The following is a 27,364-nucleotide window of genomic DNA, read 5'->3' on the forward strand; positions in this document are numbered from 1 at the left end:
AAAATTTACAAATCTAACTCAATATAAGATCTTATTAAAGAAGGCAATAAAGGTTATATTGAATGTTTATGCCCAGATGATCTAAAAGAAAGACCGATAATGGGATGTTCTTTTTCACCTATCAAACGTCTTAGTGAACTCATTGAAAAAATCTCACCACCTCTTGTACCAAAAAGATATTTTATTAGAGTATTCTCACCAACCTGATTTCATTAGAGTACTAGCTATTAATATGGAATACCAAAATACCAAACTATACAGTGTTGATATCACTAATCTCTATACCATTATTTCTGATAAATTAAGTTTAGAAGCTGTTAAATTGTGGATATGTAAATTCTGTGGAAATGTAAATACCTAAAATATGTGAAAGATTTTCAGAAGCTTTATCTTAAAAAGTGTGGGTTTTATTTTATAAAACAACAATTCTATTTTCAATAAAAAAATTTTGAATCGATTAATTGGTGAAGCTATGGCAACAAAAATAGCACCTACTTATACTTATTTAGTAGTAGGATATCTTGATGATAGTGAAATTATTTCCTAAGTCTTGCCTAATTTTTTTAATATAATTGAATGTGAAAATATACAAAACAATTTCCAAAGATGGTTTTGATGCTTTACTTAAGTATAAGCTATAAAAATTTCTTAAATCATTACACCACGATATTAAATATACAGAAGAACAATTTCACATCAAAAACCACTCAGCTCCAATTTTTAAACTTTCTAGACATAACAATTATTCTACATGATAACAACATGGTCAAAACATATACATTTTACAAACCTACAATTTTTCATGATAATAAGAAAAAGAATATTTATTTTACTATAGCAAAGCGCATTATTTGTTTTGTTTCTAACTCAATAGAAATAGAACTTTTTTTTCAGACTTTTTGAACTCAAACATATTTTAGTTCAATACAATTACCCAGTAAAAATCATTAATAATGGAATCATCAATAAACTTATACCCAGTAAAAATCATCAATTTTCAAAGCTTGACTATAGGGACCAGCACCACAGAATAGAGAAGAGAACAAAATAATATCTTTTGTAACTATAAATTTTGAAAATATATAAGCTTACACGGGATTATGAAACTATCTGTTTTAGACAATAAATTAAAAACACCTCTATTATTTGATCACAAAGCCAACCAAAAAATATTTTGAGAAAAATCAGTAAATCAAGTCTTAATAGTAAACCAGCCTTTTTAAATAGTGAATGCAAGGTTTTAAAATGTACATCATAACATCGTAAGTTATGTACTATGTACCTTCAGTTTGTCAACTATTTAGCCATATCATCGGGTAAGGTTGGGACATAAAAACATCAACGCTTTGTAATTTGAAAAACGTCTTTTTATTTTCTATCATGTAATAGATGTGATGGAAAAACAACATATGGGCAATTCCACGGCAGAAAATGAAAAAATAGTCAAAATTTATTCTCTTTATAGTCAACTTTTACCAAATGAATACTGATGTAGACACAAGAAAGTTTATTTAAAATATACCTTTAGTACTTTTTTTTAATTTAGTAAACTAATTTATTTAAGTCATTTTTATGCTTCCAAAAGTTACAGTTTTTCTCATTGTCGCCTGATAAAAAATGTTTCACACTAAATTATTTTGATCGTGCAAATAAATTCATGGTTAAAATAACATTGTAAAATGTTATTTTAACCATGAATTTATTTGCACGATCAAAATAATTTAGTGTGAAAATGGAGCTAACATGTTCAAATTGTTGTTGGTTAGATTTTATACTTTATAAAATTTATATATTTCAAGGAAATAACAATAGAACTTTTGCAATTTTTATGTAACATAAGTTAACAAAAACATGATAAAGTTTTGTTTTTCCTAAAATTTAGTTTAAAAACTTAAGCTTTTTAAAAACATATGCATAAGAATATTAAATGTTACACTTTTACATTTTAAGTTTTCAATAATGATGCTTAGTTAAAACACATTTTTATTTTAAATTTGTGTAATGTAAGTAAAAACTACATGCATTTACAACAGTTTTGGCACTTTTCGTTAACAAAATGAATTACCTCATGACAAGGTTCTAACTGAAACTCTTTATATTAGTAGAATTTAGAAAAAATTATTTTTTAATATTTAATTAAAATTATTCATATTGTTTTTTTTATTTGTTCTTATATATTATTTGTATTCTTATATAGGTTGACATATAAATATACATAAATATACATAAGTAAATAAAAATAAGTATTATATTAATATTTTTATTGACATAACAAAAAAAAAAAAAGATTTACTTGCTATTCTCCTAATATAAAAAAAATCAGTTTTTATTTTTGTTTTAGTAAAACATTTTCATTTGTAAATTAACCCATAAAGCACGCCACCCTATATTTGTCAATTCTTAACCCATTCCCTCCTGTCATAAACAATCACATATACCTAAAGCCCCTCTCTTGCCTAAACTGTGATCTTTTAAAATATTTTGTGTCAAAAATATTTTAAAAGATTTGTAATACCTTGCAGCATTTTTAAAATTCAACCTAATGAAAATAAGGCAAAATGCATAAACACAAGAAATTTAAGTAAAAACTTTGACAAACCAAAGATTTTCTTATATAAATGACTCAAATAAGTATTAATAAAGTTGTCATACTAAAACAATTTTTTAAAGTTGTTCATGGTCTTGCAGAAAAACTATTTTTTCGATTTAATAACTTTCATAAATGTTAGGAAAAATCACTCAGGAAGAGTGCCACCAATTTTTTAAAATTTCCTTTTTTAATTATTTTTAATGAATGAGTTCAATACTTTTGCAATTCTTTTGTAGCTTTGTAATAATAGATATAAAAAATCCACAATAATAATCACTTGGTAACATAAGTGATGTAGCCTAAGTTAAATATATAGTATCAAAAAAACAAGTTTATTTTCCTTAGCCGGTCACCTCTAATAAATTTTTATATATTATTTAAATTGGTATAGAGTTCTCAACATTTTGTGAAAGTTTCTAATACAATCCACTTTACTGATTTGCAGAAATCTGACCTAAAAGTTGAAGCAATTTTTTTACCTTGTTTTCCGTGTAACGTAAGTTAAGTAGCATTTTTAGTAACAAGTTCACCCTCTTTTGGTCAGACTTAAAACTGTTTATTTATTTATTTTTTTTAGACTAAAGCTTTCATAAAAAATAGCTAAAAGTTTAATTTACAGTTTAAATAGGCAAATATTTAATAAAGTTGTTGCACGTGTAACCGAAGTGCAAAATGGAATTGCCCATATATAGAAAAAAATTAGCAACCTGAGATTTAGAACTAATTTACACATTCAAACATGCAGAACAGGCCCTGATTTAGATAAATTTGATCAGCATGTTTACAAATGGAAATAATTTGAAAAAAACAAACCTTTTTTCAAATTATTTCCAATGTAGAAACTCTAATGAGAATGTACCTCTTACATATAAACCTCACCATCATAAACAGGGACATGACACAATGAATGTAGAAGTAGAGAAATAAAAAAACTTGTTTACCAAAAGATTTGAGTTCTATTGTTATTTTTTTTGTTATATAAATCTTAAAAACTTCCTTTTTAACTTTTACAGCAAGTTTAATATTAAAGATTTTAATACAATTGTAAAAAAAATTTTTTTATGTAGATGAAATTAATATGAAAAGCTTTCTGTGTTTATAAAAAATAAATATTTATATTGACTTTTATTGTATTTGTATTTGTATACTCATATACTTTACTTATCATAGTTTAAACTTTTTCTTTTGTTACCTGACTTTTTTAATATATATAGTAATTACATATATATAAAAATAATTATAAATACGTGATGTCAACATTTTGCTTTAGGTTATTCCTATATTTTAGTTTTTAATTATTTTTATTATTATTTTATAACAAATTTATATTGAGACGATTAAATTTATTTTAATAAAAAATCTAAAAAAAAATTCTCTTTTAGTTTAAAATATTTAATTTAAAACTTATATATATATATATATATATATATATATATATATATATATATATATATATATATATATATATATATATATATATATATATATATATATATATATATATATATATATACAACCCTTGGAGTTAGGAAAAATGAGGTCGACAATAAATTGTTGACCTCAAACTGTTAGAGGTTGGCAAAAAAAAATATTACACAGGGGTTACCATAAAACATAGAAAACGAGGTCAGCGATTTTTTGACGACCTCAAACACTTTTAGGTTGGCAGTTAGATCAGCATTGCCATATACCGACCCTATTTCCAAGGGCTGTATATATATATATATATATATATATATATATATATATATATATATATATATATATATATATATATATATATATACATATATATATATATATATATATATATATATATATATATATATATATATATATATATATATATATATATATATATATATATATATATATATATATATATATATCCTTGCATCGTAGCCGAAAAGTTTCTTTCATAAATTGTAGCTTTCAGAATAAATATTATTAAGAATAAGATAGTCAATGTAGCAACACTCCCCGCATGTTTTACTGTTAAAAAGCAACACTGCTCGCATGTTTTACCCATTTGTCAGTCATTTTAGTTACACTCCTCACATGTCTTAAAAATATTATAAAACAACTAAAAAACAAAAACAACAACGCTATTAATTAAAAAAACTTTCTAGTCTTTATTATTGCAACTTTTTAAAAAAGATAAAACTTAATGTATTTTATTTTATGCATCATTTTAATTGTTTTAACTTTAAGACATCAACAATTAAGTGACATTAATATGTCACTTAATTGTTGATGTTGCTTTTTGTGGTTACAACCCTCTCTCAACTCTATAACTCCGAAACACGAACCTTGACAAACAAGGCCACTGCGCGGAGAAACAAGTTGAGCGGGGTACTACCAAGAAGGAACTTTTTGCTTATGAGGCAAGCACTCTACTACTACACCACTACCGCATTATTGTTTCAACAAATGTTGTTGAAAACGACTTTTTTTACCATAAAAGTCTCTTTTGATTATGATATAAGGATATATATATATATATAAGGCCTTATTTTAAAGCAACTTATGTACGCATTATGTACATCTAAAGAGATATCCATTAAGCAAACTTTTTATTTTTTTTAACTTTTAAATTAATCTATAAGCGGTAAGATAAAGGAAGTAATTAACTTTATAAAAAACGACATTAACTTTTGAATAATGATTATGTTAAAAAAGTTTGTTACAAAAGATTGAACGACAATTATGTTAGATATAAGTGCAATTTACTAATAAAAAAAACTCAAACAAAATTAAAAACTATGAAAACTTAATCTCTATCAAGCCAATTATTTTATTGAAATTTTTTTTTTTTTTTTTTTTTGTTAATTTACCTGCCCAAGACCCAGAAGGCCACTACAGACAAGGAGGCTACTTAATTGTGTTTATAACCCTCTCTCAACTCTATAACTCCGAAACACAAACCTTGACAAACAAGGCCGCTGCGCAGAGAAACAAGTTGAGCTTTATTTATTTGAGTTAATTTAGTTTGAGTTATGTTTGATTATTTGAGTTGATTTAGTAACAGAAAACCAAATTGTTTATAATTAAAGACATTTTTTTTCTTTTTTATGCAAAGTTATAAAACTTAAAAAGTTTAAAAAACAAACATAAAAAAAAACAAAAAACCATAAAAGAAATACATATAATAAAAACTTTTATTTATCATCTTTCGAACACAAGAACTATTTTGCAACTTTTGATTTAAATAAAAAAATATTGACTTAAATTTCTATATAATAATAAATAATATATAATAATTTTTTTTTTTTTTGTAATGAATAATTTTTTCACTTGAAAAATATTAATACTTTAAGAAATCGTCATAAATTATGTAATGCGAAATTAAACTTATAGACAAAGACAAAGAATTAAAAGTTTTTGCTTGCAGAGTCTTTAATTAAACTAAGTATATAAACAACCTTTCAAGTCCAGCGAAAACAACTTATATTTTTAAAATAAGTTTTGCGTTACATAATTTATGGACAATCTCTAAGCTTAAGGCAAAGATCATTATAATATAATTTAATTCTGATAAAAAAATATATGATTTATTTTAAATCTAATTCAATAAAAATATATGATTATTATTTTTATTAATTCTGATTTAAAAAAATATATTTAAATTTATTAAAATTAAAGCTAATGCTTGGGTTTAACTAAACTGTCAAATTTATTTAAAAAAACTATCAAGTATTGTTCAATATTTAAATTTTATTTATTCTTAAAAAAAAAATAGCTCATTTTTATCGCTGTTGTTTTTTTCGATTTGCCCTCCTAAACATTTTTTTTTTTTACTCAAAATTAAATTTTAAATAAACGTGTATAGGTGGTCTCAAAAATTTGCAGAAAACGTAAGTTAAACTTTTTTTTACAACGCAGGTAGAGTGCAGCAATTACTTTTTAATAAATGATATATACAATAATATAATTTTACCAAATGGTATTTGGAAAAAAAAAATCTTTGCTTTGACAACAAAATCGCTAATAAAATAATAAACTTTTAATAAATAAAATAGATAAACTGACGTAATTCTTTTATTTGTTACTCATTAATATTTTTAAAATAAAAAATCATTTTTAGTTGCAAATTTTTTTAAATGATTATTAAGAAATAATCATTAAAAAAATTTAACATATTTTATTTCATTTATACAAATGTCAAGTAAAACAATTTGTTTATATCAAAAAAATTTTAAATTGAATTTAATTAATATAAAAAAAAAAAATAAAAGAAAATAAACATTTCCTAATAGTTATAATAAATAATGAGTTGAATAATATTTAACTGCGGTAAATAATATTATTGTTGTATTTTTAAAAAGTTTTTTATTTGATAATAGTTTACACTTAAGTGCTTAATAAACAGGTGGAAACAAGATGACTGAAATTATTTCTAAAACCAAATAAACAAAAGGGCCAGAATTTTGAAAATATTTTTCAAGCATCCCTTCCAAAAAGAAATTTGGCAGCTTTTTCAAAAATTCCTGAGATGTTTATAAATTTTTTACATTAGAGAATGAAATACAGCTGGAAGGTTGAGCAATAGCTGGAAGGAATTTTGAGCAGTCTGGTAGCAGTTGCAGATTTTAAAATCTCTCTCAAACATGCACTCTCGGGTGTCAAATAAATGAGGGCATGAGAACTTTTTGAAAATATTAATAATTAGATGAGTCACAATAAATGGGGGAAGAGAAAATATTTTTAAAAAATATTTAAAAAAAATATACATACTCAAATAATCTTTTACAAACATAAAACTGAATTACGTGAAAATTAATATTGAGGTGTGAGTATTAGACCGATAAATCTTAATAAACTTATAAAAATAGTCTACTACACTTGTAAATGGTGTGTATGTTGTATTCTTGCAATTATATTGATATTGTGGTATACTTTTAGGTTGAATTTTTGCCTGTTTAACATGAACTGTTAAACAGGTCATTGCATTGAAAAACTGGTTGAGCACCTCCAGTGGTGTAGGTTATATACACTATATATTATAATAAAACTTATAGTTTTTTTTTACATACTTATTTTACATACTTAAAATAAATTTAAGATTGAGGCTTTAATTACTTAACTACTTAATTATACTAATTATACTTAATTTACTATCATTAATGTTAAAAATTTTAAAACAAAAAATCAATATATATAACTAATTGATCTTGATGCATTTTTAAAAGATAAACAAATTAAAAGCTATAAAATTACAAAATAGAGAGAAGGGTCCAAATAAGATCTGTGTGCGAGAGAAAAAATAGTAAGCGAAACAATATTTATTTGCCAACATAAAGTAAAATGTTGAACTTCAGATCATAGGAACATCATTTTTGAGCCCAACCTGTTAAAATTATTTTTATGAACTTCTTTGTAGAGCTTAGAAAATAAAGAGTTTGAAAGAGAAGCATAAGTACAAACTTTTTTACATTTTCCTATCAAGCTTACAACACTCTTAACTGAAAAAAGTTTTATTTTTAATCACAAGTTGAAATGAATGAGTTGGACAACCAGTAAATTTGTAAATAGACTTTAGCTCATTGAAAGCTGCTCATAAATTTGATGTAATGTCTCTTAAGCAGACTGTGATCGTGTCTTTTAGTTACCACTTTTGTGCAACGTTTCTAAGTCTCTGAAAAATGTTTGAAGAAGAATATTTTTCATCAAACTTAGAAAATGAAATTAGTTTGCTTAGAAGCAGAATATGCTCCTAATTCTCTGAAATAAAATGTGCAGCCATGCCCAAGTAGCAATGATAAAAATGCCCAAATAGCAATGATAAAAACTGCATTAGCATTTTCTATTGCAAGCTTAACCTTTTCATAAGTTGTATTGAACTTGCTGTAGTTTTTTTCAATTCTAAGTTCAGAGTTTGGTATAAAAACTGTATGGCGGCATAAAAATCCTAGATCATCTAGAATTGACCAAATCTATAAATTAACAACAATCATTTAAAATATAAACTATAAAACAGATCTTTTTCTAAGTTTAAATCAATTTTTGAACTATTGTCAACCCAGTTAGAAATATTCAATTGTTTTCTCTGCCATTTTACCCTAATGTCAAATAAAATTATTTTTTTTAAAGAGAAAACTTGATCTGAAGTTGGCATACTTTTAAAACTGCCAGTAGTTACCAATATAGATTTTTTATTACAAGGTATTTTTAAGTAAGTTGTAGGTATGCACCAAAATTGTTTTATACAGAATTTTGTAACTAAACATTTTTACATAACAACTTAAGCGTTTTAAAATTGGTAAATAAAGTTAATGATAATCAATTGATTAAATAATTAAATGGCTTATATTTAAAAAAAAGCACAAAAAATCAAATAACAATTTTTGTCAACCAATCAGAATTACCTATTTCAAAAAGTATATATTAATAAATAATTTCTGACATTTTACAAATCAAACTCATTTATGAATAGTATAGTAGTAGTAACAAATCTAAGTAAACACTCAACCTCATCAATGTTGTCTAAGTAAACACTCAACCTCATCAATGTTGTCTAAGTAAACACTCAACCTCATCAATGTTGTCTAAGTAAACACTCAACCTCATCAATGTTGTCTAAGTAAACACTCAACCTCATCAATGTTGTCTAAGTAAACACTCAACCTCATCAATGTTGTCAAAGTAAACACTCAACTTCATCAATTTTGTCCAAGTAAACACTCAACCTCATCAATGTTGTCTAATTAAACACTCAACCTCATCTTGTATCTAACATATAAACAACATTTTCACAAAAATACAAACAACCAGGAGTGTAAGATCAAAAAATTTATTATCACTTCAGTGCACTTTTTAAACCATTGGTTTAAATATGGGTCAAAATTAAACTAAAACATTTAATTATAGTTTATTCACTTGATATGTTTTTTAAGAAAATAATGCAAGAGAAATAAACTTGGTCTAATAATATTAAATACATGACTTTATATTTAAACATTTAAATTAAAAAAATTAGGTTAAAATTTTGAACAATAAATATATACAAAAAAATTAGAATAACTTATTTTGTTTATTTTACGTTTTAATGTATTACATATTAAACAAATTTTTGCGACTGATTAAGGAATTTAATATTCTTTAAAATAAATATTAAAAATATTTATTTTAATTAAATATTTTTAACTAGAAAATTATACAACCTCACTAAGTTTAAAATGTTCAACTAAAGTTAATAGATAACACCATCAAAGAAAATTTTCTTCCTGAAATATGATGCAACTATGTTCTAAATATGAGTAGTATTTTATGATTTTTTGAAATCTTTTATTTTTTTCTACTTTTTTCCTTTTAGCCTAATTAGTAAAAAAAAAAGCATAAACCACCCAAGAGTTACTGGAGTTTCCAATCAAGTTTCTTTATGGAATAAAAATTTTTAAAGAGTTGTTAATAAAGATTTGCTAACTTTTACAAAATTTTAAACTTTGAAATAGAAATAAGAAACTATGAAAAACTCTATATCCTCAGTTTTTTCAATAAGAAAATGTGTTATAGTTAAAAAACTTCTTAAATTTTTTTAACAAATTGCCCAAAAAATACAATGAAAGAAAAAAATCTTATAAAAGAAATCTTATAAAGCCTTATAAAAATCCGAAAGAAAAAATTTAAAAAAAAAAATTTGCAATGGTGCAAAAAGCAACCGTTGTTTATGATTGATTGCAATTTTGAAATTCAAGCTAATTATGCTAACTAATTATGCTAACTAACTATGCCTCCTAAAAAACTAAAACAACAGAATAACTAGAAAAATGTAACAAACCACACTAAATAAAAACAAGATATCTTGAAAAAAATAAGTTAACATAAAAACTTTGTAAAAAAAAGTTTTGGTTTGTTACAGTGATTAAAGAAAAATTTCAACCGAAACCAAGCAAAGTTGAAGATTGTTAAAACACCCAAAACTTCTCTCAAAACACTCTTCTAAAAGCAATATCATAAGTTTGGATTTGTTATTCTGAAGGTAATGTTAATATCTCTATTTATGCTGAGTATCGTGTAAAAAATTTTAGTCAACTTTCATTACATTCAAAAATGTACAACTTTTAGTTTATTTATAAAGATTATCAACTTTTAGTTTATTTACATTATTAACTAAACATAATAAAAAAAATTTTGTGATTATACCTTTCATCATTTTACTACTTTATTCTTCTTTATGAAGAATAACTTTTTTAAAAAGGGTTAATGCTTTTTTTTTTTAATTATCAAAAAAATGTATTAAGACATGGTTATAATAAGAAGAGAGGGTAATAGCAAGAAGAGAGGATTGTAATTACAAGAGAGGTTGTAACAACAAGAGTGAGTTTTAACAACAAGAGTGGGTTATAACAACAAGAAAGGGTTATAATAATAAGAGAGGGTTGTAACAACAAGAGAGGGTTATAACAACAAGAGAGAGAGAGAGAAAAAAAACTTTCCAACTTTCAATTACCTGACTCACATGGTTAAGCTTATTTTAAAGAATATCAAAAATAACTTTTTACAACTTAAATTAAGATATTGCTAATTTTGTTATAAATTTAATTTAATAACTAGCAATTTAATAAGCATTTAAATAAGTCCAAAACAAAAGGTTTAGAAAACGTGAAAACTATGATTTTTTCTTTAAAACTGATGCTTTACACCTAAATTTTAAGTTTAAGAAAAAATGTTACATAATCACTTTGAGCATGAAAAAACATATAAAACATATAAATATAAATAAAAAACATATAAATCTTAACAATTTGATCTTTATACAGTTATACTTAGTTATATACAATATAATTAGTTATATTGTGTTGTAACCTGAATATCTCAAGAATCATAAAGAGTTGGATATTCAAATTCTCAGTTTTTCCAAATTTTTAACTTATTAACAAATTATTAATAAACATGTAAACTAGCTAAATCAAAAACATAAAAATTTTTTGCAGTGTACATAAAAACATAGGGCTTTTCTGATTCGAATGATGTTTCAAAAACATAGGGCTCTTCTGATTCAAATGATGTATAGACTATTTCAATACTTTCAAATTCTAAAACTTAAAATAATAATTCTGAATTTAGTATAAAAGAAAAAACAAAATAAAAAATACCTGAGTGAAATGACCTGTGTTGTAATTAAAACTATTCTGTTTAAAATCATGACCAGGTTTGCAAACTTCAGCGTACCTACAAATAATAATCATTGTTATTATAAGTCGTTTGTTATGAAACCCTGATTACAAACAAATATATAAGAAAAAATGTAAAAGATAGATTTAGATAAAAACATTTACTTAAATAATCTTTATTTTCAATACAACATTTAATGCATAATTAGAAATTTGAAATAAATGATGTGATATTCAATATAACTATCAGTTTACATCAATTTTAGCACTATTCTTTGCAATATTTAATTTTCACCAGCATCTTGACTATCCAAAAAAAGTGCATTCTCAAAACTTTTTGAAATAAAATTTTTTTGAAACAGCTGTTTATTCCAAATATAGAAAGTCCAATTGTGGAATAGCAGATGAATAACATAATAGGAGCCCCATGTCAAAATCCTAATCAAAATTTTTTGACATCAATTATATCAAACTTCCTTCCCTGGAGTCTAATACTTTTCTACAGAAAAACAACATGTATGTCAGAATTACATGTGTAAATAGGGATATTCAAACACCATTACAGTGCATTTAATTTCATTACTGTTAAGCTATTGCCCTTTTAGATGAATTAGAAGAATTGCTCCATCAATATGAAACTGTTTCCTTAGCCGCTGACATGGTATATTTTACAGGTATCAAAATGTTTGTTTTAAAACTTGTACTACCATATCTTTTTTAAAACAATAGGTGTAATAAAGCTCCAGTATATTATGTCTTAGAGAAATTTTGGTGTGATAAGAGGTAATGGGATAATGAACGCATTATAATCTGCCTTGTTAGTTGCAGCCGAATTGTAGGATGAACAAGTGATTAAGCTATGGCCCATCGATTGTGATTAAATATGTGATTGTATATTCAGTAGAGTGCTTCTTCACATTTAATTTCATTTTTAATTGTTTATTGTTTGATACTCACTGTGAATGCCTAACTGCGTTCAATTTTAACACTAGTTCACTGGCCTTAGCATTTTAAGTTGTATTCAATTTCATATCATTTTGATTGATTCTGTTATAAATCTTATAAGTAAAGACTTAATCTTTTTCCAACAGTCTAGATACAATTTATGAGGTTTCATGTTCCATCCTCTAGATGGATTCTAAATGATTCTGTAAATTGGAATGCGTCTTGCACTTGTTTTGATTCCTGAAAGTTAATACACTCACTTTTGTTAAATTACAACATAGCCCATTTTTCTGCTTTTTTTTCAACCAACTCGAGGAACTCAATGGTTTGCCACAAATGTTTAACTAGTTCATCATCATAATGAAGAAATCTACACATCTTTGTTTAAAAAAGTTTGCAATAGTTTTATTAAAGCACTTATTGTAGCCATCTCCTTTGGAAACAAATCCTTGAGGAACCCAAATATATCTGAAGCATCCAAAAGATGTAATGAAGGTGGTAAGATAAAATTATTAGGAAATAGAAACTTTAATTTTGATTAGATGTAATTACTAACATACAACTCTTTGGATTAAAAAAGAGAACTTTACCATGAAACATCATCATTCAACATCAACCAGGGAAAATTTGGTGGTGGATGTTACTTTTAATTACCCAGTAGAAAGCGTAAATATTCATATCTTGATCTGAAAATCAAGAATAAAAACAAAACAATTTGATGTTCTTTTAACAAGAAAAATAATATTAACAATGTTTTTATTGTTTGTTTTTTTGTGTTTTTTTTGAACACTGTTTAATGTTGGAGTTTTTTATTTATATTGTTATATTTTTTATTTAGATTATATTATTTCTTTATATAAATGCAGGTAAAGCTGTGATGGACTTGATAATACAATTATGATATTTGTATGGTCTTTTTTTTTTAAATCTGTTTAAGATTTAATTAGTTTGTAAATCTGTTAAAACTTCCAAAATCTTAAAATTTGATGAAAAATATTTTTCTTAAATACATGAACTTCAAAAAAAAATATATGAACTTCAGCTGGAATTTAAAAAAATGTAGTTGCTAAGAAACTTTTTTGCATTTCTTCAATAAATGATAAAAGTGATTAATATATAAAATAAATGAAAAGTTTTAACCGCAAAGATATTGTTTAAAAAAATATAGGAATTAAAAAAGGTTTGTTTCGAATCTAACAAATCTAATTTATGAAGATTTGGTTCAAATATAAAAACTGAAACCGAAAAGGATTTAATTCAAAAGTAACAACTGAATTGACAAGAAACTGATTTAATTGTAAATACTGAGATTGACAACAATTCAACTGAAATCAAACTTAGCAGCTATGATGCAGTGGTTAGAGAGCTAGCTTTAGAACCAAAAGGTGCGTGGTTCCTTAAGGTCTATGGTTCCTAGAGTCAACTTGTCTCAAATGTAACTATTGGATTTGCTGCTATATTATAATTTTATAAATAATTAAAACTAATAATCTTAATTTAAACTAATTAATCACAGATTTTCAAATGTAAAATAAAAACACTTTTTTTTACACTATTTATTAATAGAGAGTAAAAAGAAAATACCAAAACTGTAAAAAAATTAATAAAACAGTTTTATATAAACTTAATGTACTAAAAAAAAATTGCATATTGCAGATAAATAAAAGCAATACAATATATTGCTTTTATATATCTGCAATGTCTATTATATTTATATATATATATATATATATATATATATATATATATATATATATATATATATATATATATATATATATGTATGTATATATATATACATAAATATATATATATATATATATAAATATTGAAAAAGTTGAGAATTTATTGTGAGAATTTCATAATTAAGCTCATTTTAAAATTTAAATATATCTAAAGTAAGCATAACTTATTATAATTTTAAAACAATTTTAAATACTCACCAATTCCTTACTGCTTCTGCTGCAGACATTTCTTCACTACCTGAGTTACACCCATATGCTAAATTTTCTCCTTCATTATTACGATCGGAAGAGTGTTTTAAGTCTTGAATTTTTGATAGATATTGTGCATACTTCTCAGCCTCCTCTGACATTTTAGAATTTAATTTCATATCTGGAGAATTGTGTATTTTACGAAAATAGTTATGTGCTCTTAAACCATCCTCTTCAAATTTTATAGACGATGAGGTTGCATCTGCAGCATTGACTTTATTTTCATCAGCAGAAAATATAACTGAGCTTTCTTTTTCATTTTCAACTTCTTTGTCTAAGCCATTGTATTCTGCAGTAGTTTTATAGTTGCTGGCACTCTTTTCTTTAAATAAATTGTTTTGCTTACTAAGTTTAACTTTGTTAAAATGCTTAGAATTTAATGCAGCTTTTCTTCCTGCCATTTCACCTGCTTTTTCAGCTGCATCTGCTGCTGCATCAAACACTGAGTTAAAAAGATTAGTAAAATTTTCTTTTGAAATTTTATTAACAAACACTGAAGGCAGCTTTTCTAAATAATCATTCTGAGTGTCATCAAAATAGTAATGCGTGCCTGTTGTATGCACCCCAGTCATATCTGATAATTCTTGCGTTGTTAAATTATCTTTCATTGAATCAGCGCGATATTTTCCAGCTTTAGCTCCAGCTTTAGCACCGGCAATAGCTCCTACTTTTGCTCCTAGAGCTAAAGCTTTTGCTATTGTTTTTGCAACATCTGATATCTTACTCTGTTGCAACTGCTTTTCAAGTTTAGAATTTACAAAATCTGTAGGATCATCAGGGGGTTTAACTTGGCTTCTTGTATTAACAAGACTTCTGGTGTTTTTATCTTTTTTTAACTTAATGCACATTTTTTTACGATCAAAATACCCTTTGTTTACATTATTTTTAAACTTGTTTTTTAAATTTCCAGAAGGACGATATCGTGCCACCACAAAAGTGCATTCTTCATTGTCTGGATTGCTAACTGTATGAAAACCTATTCCAAGAAATGAGGTGTTTTTCCATATTAACTGAGTAAAATGGAGTGTTTCGCTTTTATTACTTTCACTAGAGAAGTCATATTCTTGCTGACAAACCTCATTATACCTGAAATTAAATAAAAACAAAAAACTTTAAAAACAGAATTTTTAAACTTATCATCATTCATGTTTTTAAATTTATCATAATTTATGCAGCATTTATTTTGTTAAAGTGTGTTAAAAGTCCAGCTATTACAATAGCCAGCTGTTGTTTTTTTTTGTAGGAAAAAATGCATTTGTTTCATAAAGGAAAAATAACTTTGTTTAATATTCAAAATAAATTTCAGTGATTAAAGAATATAATATTAAATAGCATACTAAAATCAAACCAAAACAGGAAAAGATTTCGAAAAATAGAAACTGCACTACTGATTTAAAAAAAAATTACAATAAATTAAGTGTCAAAACCTCTATGTTAGATTGTTAGACTTCCTACTTTTTTTTACATTTAATAATTTTTTTACATTTTAATTTAAGTTTGTAACATTGGCCAAAAAAATATAGTTAACTATTTTGTTAGTAAATAATTTGACCCTATATGATGCTAAGTTGTCAGCTATAGTATACTCTTAATAACTCTAACATCCAAGGGACAAAGAAAACGGTTTAACCAATGTTCAAGATATTAAGCAATTTTTATTTGAAATTGGGTTCGAGTTATTGGAAGTTTACTGTATCTATAAACAAACCCGAAAAACTAATCTTTCCTAGGAACTCTTAATTCGAAAAAAAAATGAAGAAATTAAAAATAAAGATTTTTATTTTCTAAAACTAACTCTTTCTTGCACCACTAAAACTGAAAATAAATCGGTAATACCTTTTGATAACTAAACCAAAATTAATATTCTGTTATGTTTTTTGTACTTCAATAGATATGTGTGTGCATGTGTGTAGTAGTAGTAGGGTGCCAAAAAAAAGCAGCTCTTTTTTTGAAAATCTTTACTCTTACCCTCTTAATGTGGTTTTTGTAATAAAATAACACTGGATTTGAAAATTATTTGAACAAAAGTATTTTTAACCGAAGCTCAAAACCCTTAAATACTTAACAGATCTCTAATATTAAAAATAATATTTCAAAAGTATATTAGGTTAGGTCTCGAATAAAGCAAAATTAAATAAAAATTTCAAAAATAATCATTTAAAAAATATATATATAATTTTAGATTTTACTGAATAAAAAAATACTTTTTTTTCTAAAAACGAAAAAGTGCATTTTTACAATTTTTTTTTAAATTAGAAAAAACATTATATACTTAAAAAAATAATTTATTGATATTAGAGATCCACTTAACAATTAAGGGTCTTGAATTATCTCTAAAAATATTTTTATGCAAAAAATTTTCACAGGTAGCTTAAGAACCACACACAAAATAACGCATTAATTGTAAGAGTTTAAAGTTTTTAAAACAAACCAAATTTGAGAAGCCTTTTTGATCTTATGAGAATCCAATCCACACAAAAGTGCAAGATTTTCGCCATCAGATGTGTTGGACTGTTGCAGTATGCCTTTAATTGACAGCTCCAAAGCATACTTTGTTGCTTCTTCTGACATTTCTCGGCTGAGCTGCAGAGGTTTTGACAAATGCCATTTCCGATACAGATTGTGAATATGTAAAGTTTTTTTTTGATTTTGGTCTAGAGAAAAAATTAATATTTTTTATAAATACTAAAATTAATATTTACAGTTTTTAATGTTAAATTACTACTCATTGATATTATTACTTTAGACAAAGAGTGTAAAAAGTAAAATATGAGAAAATATGTCATTAAAAACATTCATTAATTTACAACTTAATGCAGTATTGATTTTGATATTAAACAAAATCAATATTATTGCATAATACTGATTTTGTTTGCTATAAGTTGATACTTTTTTTAAGATTTTTTCTTTTCAAATATCTTAATATTCTAATCTTTTTATTTATTTATTTTTTTGAATGTTTAACACCCATGGTTGCACAAATATGTGACTTGGGCAAATTTCCATAATGCTATTTTCTTATCAAAACACAACATTATGAAAAACTTGGAGCTACTTTACAAGTTAGTGGATTGGAAGCTTTTCCTCTGAAATCTGTCATGAGGGGCCGAAATCCTTGAAAATAATTTGGTTTAACTCAAAAAACACACCTTAAATTTGCAAAAGGACCAAAGAGTTTTCTTTCTCTTGAATAAAATGTTTTTACTGCAATTAAAAGTTTCACCTCACTCTTGATGATTTTTTATACTGAATGGGGTAATTGCAGCATTCTTAAAGAATAATGGGAAACTTTATGAATAATGGGAACTTAATGAATAATGGACACTTTATAAAACTTTATAAATAATGGGCTATTAATGAATAATGGAAAGGTTTTAGATGTTGAGGAGATGAGTCAAATATGCAGGAGGTTGTCCTAATATCAGAATTTTTCTAGTGAAAAATTCTGACATTTGTCAAATCAACTTTATGGGTTCTGCAAGTGTAATGAAGTGCAAAGGAGCCAATCACATTTTCCGCCTTAAAAACAAATTTAAATATCCTAATTTTTTGGTTGTTAAAGATAGGAAAAAGTTAAAATAGTGTCAAGATTTTTTATCCTAACACCAAACTGGAATGTGTTGGTCACTATTAGTGTGTTAAACTTAAGTACGGCCACTATTAGAAGTGTGTTAATTCAAAATTTAAAGATTAACTGCAAAATTTCTTTGGTATGGGTTAGGCAAAATACCGGTTTTCCCTTTTTTTTTTTTTTTTTTTTTTTGTCCTTTCCTATTATTACTTAACGACTACTTTTGTTTACAAATATTCGGTGATTTTATTATCTACGAGTATCAAGTTTTAGCTTAACCCTTTGCGGTCCAATGTCCCGCGTGACGGGACATCATGAAATTGTCGTTGCGGTCTAATGTCCCGTCCCACGGGACATCTACTATGTTGATGTTTATACTGTAAAAATTATCTTTTAAAGCTAACTTGGACAATTTGCTAGGTTCAATTGGTAATATTATAGTTTGTTTTTAATATAGTGTTTTTCAGTAACATTTTTTAATCGTCTAACCTTACTTATACTCTTAGAAGTTTTTATAAAAATTTATTTAGAAATGACAAGGAAACGTTTTACAACTGAAGAAGTATTGAAGGCATTGGATGAAACAAGTACTGAAAGCGACAGTGAATACACTTTTAGTGAATCTGAGACTGAATTCTCAGAGATATCAGAGTCCGAGGAAGATATTGAACGAAATGAAATTGATGACAATAGACCTGCTTTAAACATAGGATGGACAAAAGTAGTGCAAGATACTCCAGCATTTGAAGCATTGCCATTCACAGTAGCAAATGTAGGCCCTCAGCATTCAATAAACTTAACACGTGAACTAGATTTTTTCAAGTTATTTTTTACTGATGAGTTACTTGCAGATATTGTAACCGAAACTAATCGTTATGCTAAGTCAAAAATTGAAAATAACAATTTGGAATCTCATTCTATTTGGCATAAATGGAAAAATGTGACACTTGAAGAAATTCATGCTTACTTTGGTACTATTTTGAATATGGCTCTGAATGAAAAATCAAGTATAAAACATTATTTTTCTTGTGATTAGCTGAACTACATGCCATTTTTTTCAGCAGTTTTCTCTAGAAATCGGTTTCTTCAGATACATTGGATGCTGCACGTATCCCCACCATCAAATCCATCTAATGAACTGAATAGACGTGCAAGGAAAGTGCATCGTGTTGTATCAGAAATGAAAAGTTCCTGTTCTAGAAATTTTGTTCCATCTCGCAACATTGCAATTGATGAAAGTACTTTTGGATTCAAAGGTAGAGTTGCATTTTGCATGTACAATTCACAAAAAGCCCACAAAGTGGGACATTCGTGCTTTTTTGCGAATAGTGAAACAGGTTATATTAGTTTCTTTGAACCGTATTATGGTAATTGCACTACTGAAAGTTTGGCAAGACCTATGATGCAGGTTACAAGTCGAATCGTGATGCATTTGTGCGATGAGCTTTTGGAGGCTACCCAAGTTATCACTTATTCATTGACAAATTATATACTAGTTTTCGTTTTGCACAAGAGCTCCTCGAAATAAGTATAAAAACTACAGGGGCAATAATGTAATATAGAAAACAGTTACCTGAAGATATAGAAAAACTAAAATTAAAAAGACATGAAGTTTCTGCATATGTACACTCTTCCAACGTTATGGTTTTGGCATGGCATGACAGGCGACAGGTTCTGATGCTGAGTATTTTCCATGCTTCAACAACTGAAGTTACGAAACAAAAAACAAAACAAGGTCTTGTAAACATTATTAAAACAACTGTTATTGTAAATTATTCAAAATATATGGGTGCTTTTGACCGAGCTGATCACTATTGTTACAGCTATTTATTTCGACGCAAGTCTTAAAATGGTGGAGAAAAGTATTTTTCTGGTTGTTAGAAATACAGTTGTAAACAGCTATATATTGTTCAATAGGTTTTGTGAAAGCAATGGCAAAAACAAACTTCGACACCTAATCTACAGACAAAACCTCATTGAAAAATTAGTAGGAGCATGTCATAACATTCAAGAGCGAAACGGAAGGCGATCATCATTAGATGACAATGTACGCCTCAACCAAAAGCCATATTTTATTGTACAAGTTCCAAATAATAATGCCAAAGACTGTTTAGAATGCACTGATAGAAAAACAGTTGGTGGTAGAAGAAAAACTGCATACTATTGTAAAATCTGCACTAGAAAACCAGGACTACAATCTATTTATTGTTTTAAACTTTACCATACAAAGACTGAATTTTGTGTAAAATACGATATCCAAAGGCAACTTTGTAATTTATGTGTAAATATAAACAAGTGTTTGCATATTTTTGTTTTTTCTTTCTTGTTTAGAGCTTGCACTTAGGTCATAGTGCTTTTGGTGAATAAAAATTAAACAATTTAGTGCTACACTAAAAACCTTTTTTTTTTGAAAAATAAAGAAAAGCCATGGGTCAAACATATTTTTTCTGTTATATTTAAGGTCAATAAGTAAAAAAAAAATTTGGACCTGATAGGCAAAAAAAATTTTTTTTTAAAGACCTCAAAGGGTTAATACTATGGGGCAGAAGTTATATAAAAGCTGAAACGTTTCTTTTTCGTAATTTATTCAAACGACTATAAAGATATTATGGAAGTAAATTGCTATGAGTGAAAACTAATGTAAAAACTTCGATTTTAACGTTTTTACTGTTTACGGAATGATAAAATATGAGCTTTTTAGCCATTTATTGAATATTTTAAAGCTGTAAACAAGGAGACTTTTTACTTTCGAGTAAAAGAAACATTTTTGGAATGTAAATACTTAACACGTTTGTATCAACTGTTTTTATGACACAGCCCCGATGCGTTTTATGTATTTTAGAGGTAGTTTTGTTTTGTTTTATACTTTGGTTGAAAAAAGATTTATAAAAAAATAATGAATTATATAAGAAAATCCTAAATTCTACTTTTTAAAAACATAATAACAGCACATTTTTAATAACAGCAATTGTCGAAAATAAGCAGAAAACACAAAAAATCGAAGTTTAAAGACGTAAATTTTTGTTTTTAAGAATTGAAAATCGTTCGGATCTCTCCTTATCAACGCTGAGTGGGGACTTCCCGGGTGCATATTTTAAATGCCAGAATAGGCTGAGACACGCAATCTGATGGGCTAATTTTGAAAGAAACGTTTGAGGCGTTTGATAAAATCAAATCAAATGTTAAAAAGCGTATTGAATAATAAAAGTTAAATTGAATACAAAAAATCAAATAATAATAACAAAAAATTATGATTTTTCTATCGAAATTTTTCCATTAAAGTACTTATAATTTAATAAAAAATTTCACATCTCAAACATCCGTTTTTCAGTGTGCAAAGTGTTATCTGGGAACAATTTACTAGTGGGGTTCCACAAGGCTTGGCCCGACGCTCTTTATTATTTTTATCAATAACCTCCGCTCTCATATTAGTCTTTGAAAAACGCTGACGATACAAAGGTTCTTAGCAGTGTTAGTTTGGCAAAAAGATCGCAAATATAAATTCAAGCGGATGTAGATATCATCTTTGAGTGGACTTTGGTCAACTTGACTAATTGAACTAAATATTTAAAAAATATAGAGTGCATTTTTTTAATACTTAACATGCACTTTAACCAATCTTCCACCTTCGAGAACACTTACTTTATGACTGAATACGATCGACAAGGCTATGCAAAAAAAATTAAACTTACTATATAAACCTCTGAAAAAGAACTTGATATCTCTCACAATCTTAAATTTAAAACCCAATTTTTTATTGTGACCTCCAAAGCTGATAAAATGCTTGCTATACTGAAACTTACTTTTATAAGCAGAGGCGCTAAACTATGGAAAAAATTTACACCACTTATGTACGTCCTTATCTCGAATTTGGAGTAACTGCATGAAACCATTATCTCAAGAAAAATATTGGTGTGTTAGAGCGAGTTCGGCATCACATAAATAAAATTTCATACGAATTAAAGCCATATAATCACAAAACAAGGTGCACCATCCTAGACTTTATCACCTTAAAAGAAAGGCGCATTCGTGTTGACATGATCCAAAAATATAAAATAGACAACAATCTTGACGTTATCTCTTGGCATATTCAACTTTTTTTGAACCAGATTCTGATCTTCCATTAGAGACAGTATACAAAATCAGAACTGTGGTTGAGGAGCTCATTATTCAAAACTTATGCACGGTAAAACACAAATTGTTGATGAGTTCTTTGATTAAAAAATTCGAGATCGTTTACCGAAAACGCTTATTATGCGGTGGCTAATTTAAACATTGTGAAGAAGTTGTCGATCTTAATTTATGAAAAAACTTAACATGATTTTAGACAAATATTTGTAAACGATTCTAACCGTATAAACAAAATGCGCATTAAATGGTTTATCTATCTTTTAAACTTGCCTAACAACAACAACAACAACAAAAAAAAACGAAGTAAACACATATGAAACAGACTGTTTCTTTTTTTTTTTTCTTAGTTTTAGCATTTAGCATTTTATCTAAAATTTTCAACATTCATTCAATAAAAGCTGTGTCTAAATTGGAACAGAATTTTGATATATCAAAACAAAAGACAGAATGGTTAATTTACTTTTCTAATTTAAGAAAGTGTTAATTTTTGCCTAGAACTTTCAACAAAAATGCTGTGATCTCTTATTAAAATCGTATTTAAAATTTAATCGTAATTATTACAAATTTTTCCTCACACTTTGTAGCAAGTAATGCAATTGTACTCTAAACGATAAATGATTGGTTAAAAAACAGTTTAAACTAATCACTATTTGAGGAGCCCATCTGCAAAACGCGTTAAGTCACAAAAATAAAAATTTTGAGTTAACTCTATTTCCACGTTTTACATACTTAAATCTATCATCTATTTAAACATGGGACCAATTAAAAAATTTTTGGTCCTAAAAATGGACAAAGAAAATATCAATTTCTGTTGATGCTAAAAGAAGTTTAGTTTTTTGTTGTTTTCGCAAAATCAGTTTATTCGGACTTAACGCGTTTTGCAAATGGGCTCCTCATTTATTAAAATAACAATTGCAACAGTTGCTACAAATCTTCCTCAAAAAAAAAAAAAAATGTTTCAAACAAGATAAAGAATGTTTTTAATAACTTATCAACTTTGTAGAAAGTTTAGAACAATTGCATCACTTGCTCCAAATCGTTCAAAATTTACAAAATTCTGATAAGCCACCTGATGATATACGTACTTAGCTGGTAATTTTTGTCGTAGAACTTTGCTAGTAAATTAAAGTTTTGAAACAAAGATGAATTTTTTAGTCTCAAATGCAATTAAGGCTAGATATTTGCCAAATATTCACAAATATAAAAATTAGTTAACTGAAGAGTTGAAAATTTTAAACAACAATGTCCAGTGCAGCCATATAGTCTTGAAAATTCTAAAACGGATTGTTTTATCCCAAAGCAAGAATATAGTTACTATATTCTTGAAAATTCTAAAACGAATTGTTTTATCCCGAAGCAAGAATATGGTTACTATATTCTTGCTTCGAGATAAAAAAATCCGTTTCAGAATTTTCAAGACTATATGGCTACACTGGACATTGTTGTTTAAAATTTTTAACTCTACAGTTAACTAATTTTCAGTTAACTAACTTTTTCTGTAAAAGAAACATCAGAGAATTGTTTTTTATTTGTTTCAGCTTTAGTTTTGTAAGGACATAATCTTTACTATAATAGTAAAGATTATGTTGCTTTTAAAACGCTATTACTAAAGTTAGTGTTATATATTACCAGCTAGAAAATAATATAAACTAATCTTGTTTTATATACTTTTTTTTATTTTTACTTATCCTTTACACTTTATTAGTTCTAAAACTGAAACAAGTAAAAAACAATTCTCTGTTGTTTCTTTTACAGAAAAAGTTAATTCTGCAAAACATGTCAAAGTCCAATCTAAAATTAACTTGATTGATTAAAATTAACTAGAATTAAATTAACAATGCTTTTATAGAGTTGCCTTCTGAACCTTCTGTAGATTCTAAAATATTTGAGTGATTAGATTCCAAAGTTAACATTCCTATATATAAAGACTCAAGCTCTTTATATGATGTTTCAACATATCTAACCCATGGTAAACTTTTACTGCTGGCAAAGACAATTCAATTTTGTTAGATATGGTAATCAAGGTTTGTTGTCCTAATTCTATATTTGTTTTTCCAATATCTATTAATACAAAAAGATCATTTAAAATTGAATGGCTCAGCCACTTTTTTTAATTAGCTTATTCTAGCAAAGAAGATGAAGCTTACTGTTTTCCTTGTACTTTGCTAGGTGTTAGTATTCCAAATAAGTCTGGAATACTAAATTTAGTTTTCAAGCCTCATCAAGAATGGGGTAATGCTGTTCATGATTTTAAAAAACATGAGAAAAATTTTGTTTTGATGCTGGTGATCAAATATAAGCTAATCATCTTTTTTCAAGTCCAAAAAATGCAACCTTTAAATCAAAAACTACCCAAAACCAACTTATTGATTCTTGTGGGAAAACAATTGAGGTAGTTTTAATAAAAAATGTTAAGCTTTCAATTTTTTTTTCAATTCTTTGTGATGAAGCAGTTGACTGTTAAAATACTGAAAAAAATTGGCTTTTAAGACTTGATATTCAAAATTGTAGAGTCCAAAGGTATGATGATGCAGAACTTACTGCAGGTGAATATAAAGGAGTTGCTTCTTGAATAAAAGCTCTTAATCATAATGCTTTTTTTGTTCAGTTTTTTTTGTTGAATTTTTTGAGCTATTTATACTGATATAAATTTCTTTCCGATTTCTTGCTTATTCTTTGCATAGACTATTCTTTTTTAAAATTCTTCAAAAGTCCTCATTTGGACAATATTAAGGAATGTTTGGTGAGTTATCCACTTTGGCTAATAATTTATGGTTATTAACTTTATTTAATCATTAGTTCTTTTCAAAGAATGATGTCATTTTTTTGGTATAATACGAGTAGTATTTATACAAAGTAATTATTAAAGCAGCCGTGTCACAGTGGTTAGAATTTTGTGCCTATTTTGTTAAACATCTAAAATTTCTTTTTCATTATTGGTTATGTTTATTTTATTTTTAGTGCCATCTTGTAATCCCGATATAGTATACTATAAATTTTCAAATAAAAACATTTAAAAGTTTTATCAATTACCCAGTTTATTCTTTACCCAGTTTATTCTTTACCCAGTTTATTCTTTACCCAGTTTATTCTGAACCTTTAATGCATTCTATGTGTGTTAGTAGAAAACTTTATTTTTGGACAATGGTTTTATTAAGAAGTTAATCATCAAATAACATTTGGTAACATTTCTATTACAGTTTAGAGATATTAATTTTTTTAGATATATTTTGATATTTTGGTTTAGGTTTGACGTATGAGAATTACACAAATATGTTAAAAATTGTTTATTTTAAGATCTTCTTGGAGCTAGAGGCTGAAATTTTCAAGGTTAATTACTTTTTTTTATTATTATTTATTTTTTTGTTATTGTTATTCTACTGAGTACTCTCAATTAAATCTGTATCATAAAAAATGAGCAAAATCTGAGATGAATGGTGACTTGGCCTAGGTTAATTGACATGGAATTACCCTTGACCCAAAACTATGTTATGATAAAGAGATAGTATATGCTTTTAGTATGACCTTCTAAGAGAAGAATTTAGAATGCTTGAAATAAGAAGAGGAAGATGGTTTAAATGTGCTATAGTTTATGAAGTTGATAGTATGCTTATTGACGAAGGAGTGAATATTGTGATGCTCTCCTCTCCTATTTCACAATTGAACAAGCCATAGACTTAGTTTAGTTGAAGCAGCTCAAATAAAAGTTCAAAAAGTGAAAAATATAATAAATAAAAGAAATTTTTTATTTTTCTAACTTTTCCTAATCGTAGTAACTGTCTAAAAAAATATTTAAGTTTAGACCAGGAAAAAATTATGTATACATTTCGAACAAGATGGATTCAAAAGCTGAGAGATCTTGATATTTTTTTTGATAGTTTTATAATTGTTATTCATGCTACAGAGGAAATAAGATTAAATGAATCAAAGAAATACAACAGTGAAACTGCTTCCAATTCCTCTTCTTTTTTAAGATTATTAACAGATTTCTCTTCTATTGTAAGTTTAGTTATAACAAAACAGTTAATGGATTTTTTTATGCAATTACTGTAACTCTTCAAACTAAATCTTTTGACATACCCGCACAGTGTTTTGAAATAACTAATCTAAAAAATCTGTTATTAGAAATGCTATTAACTATTCACCAAGTTGACATCACACTGAAAGGTACACTATTGCTTTTAGTTTGGATTTTGGTTTTAGTCTTGATATCCACGATGTGAGACTTAGATTGTGTATTTTCCAGGTTTACCGGGATAATTATCCAACAAATACAGTTTGTGACTATTTTAAACATAGCATTACTTCTCCATTAATTGAACATTTTACAAATGAGCCAGATAATAGGTTTCCAGAAAATGGTATGTTTGTTTATAAAGGTCTAGCAGCAGTTCCTTCAACTGTACTGTCCAGAATACAAGTTAAGAAACCATGGAAATCTGATTTTTATGCATTTTTAAATTTCTATTCATCTGATATGCCTCATTTTACTTAGCCTTTAAATTACTGGTAATTTAAAGGCCATTGACATGAGAGGTTATCCAAATATAAGAAAATCGTTTATTTATATACTAGGAACAGTTCCAATAACAACTTGTGAATGTGAAAGAAGTATTTCAGATTTATATATATGTATATGTATATATATATATATATATATATATATATATATATATATATATATATATATATATATATATACATGTATATATACATATATATATATATATATATATATATATATATATATATATATATATATATATATATATATATATATATATATATATATATATATATATATAAGTATGTATATATATATATATATATATATATATATATATATATATATATATAGAGAGAGAGAGAGAGAGAGAGAGAGAGAGAGAGAGAGAGAGAGAGAGAGAGAGAGAGAGACTCTATAATATAAATAAAAAAATATAAAAAAAAAAAATTGAAAAAATTCCTATCAAGAAAAGAAAAGAATCCAGAAATGGAGGGTTAACTTTAAATAAGATTT

General features: G+C 26.2%; 1 protein-coding gene across 2 annotated transcripts in view; it reads right to left on the bottom strand.

Moving 5' to 3' along the window:
- LOC100206500 (uncharacterized) overlaps positions 1-27,364 on the bottom strand; it is a 90,403-nt gene that overhangs the window by 61,220 nt on the left and 1,819 nt on the right. For both annotated transcript variants that reach the window (XM_065820238.1, XM_065820237.1), the window contains exons 2-4: positions 17,074-17,296; positions 14,592-15,728; positions 11,686-11,761 (exon numbers count right to left, since the gene is read on the bottom strand). In XM_065820238.1, coding sequence (XP_065676310.1) covers positions 11,686-11,761; positions 14,592-15,728; positions 17,074-17,296 — 1,436 coding nt within the window. The remainder of the gene's footprint in view (positions 1-11,685; positions 11,762-14,591; positions 15,729-17,073; positions 17,297-27,364) is intronic.

This window comes from Hydra vulgaris, chromosome 15 (genome assembly GCF_038396675.1).
Source record: "Hydra vulgaris chromosome 15, alternate assembly HydraT2T_AEP".
Lineage (NCBI taxonomy): Eukaryota > Metazoa > Cnidaria > Hydrozoa > Anthoathecata > Hydridae > Hydra > Hydra vulgaris.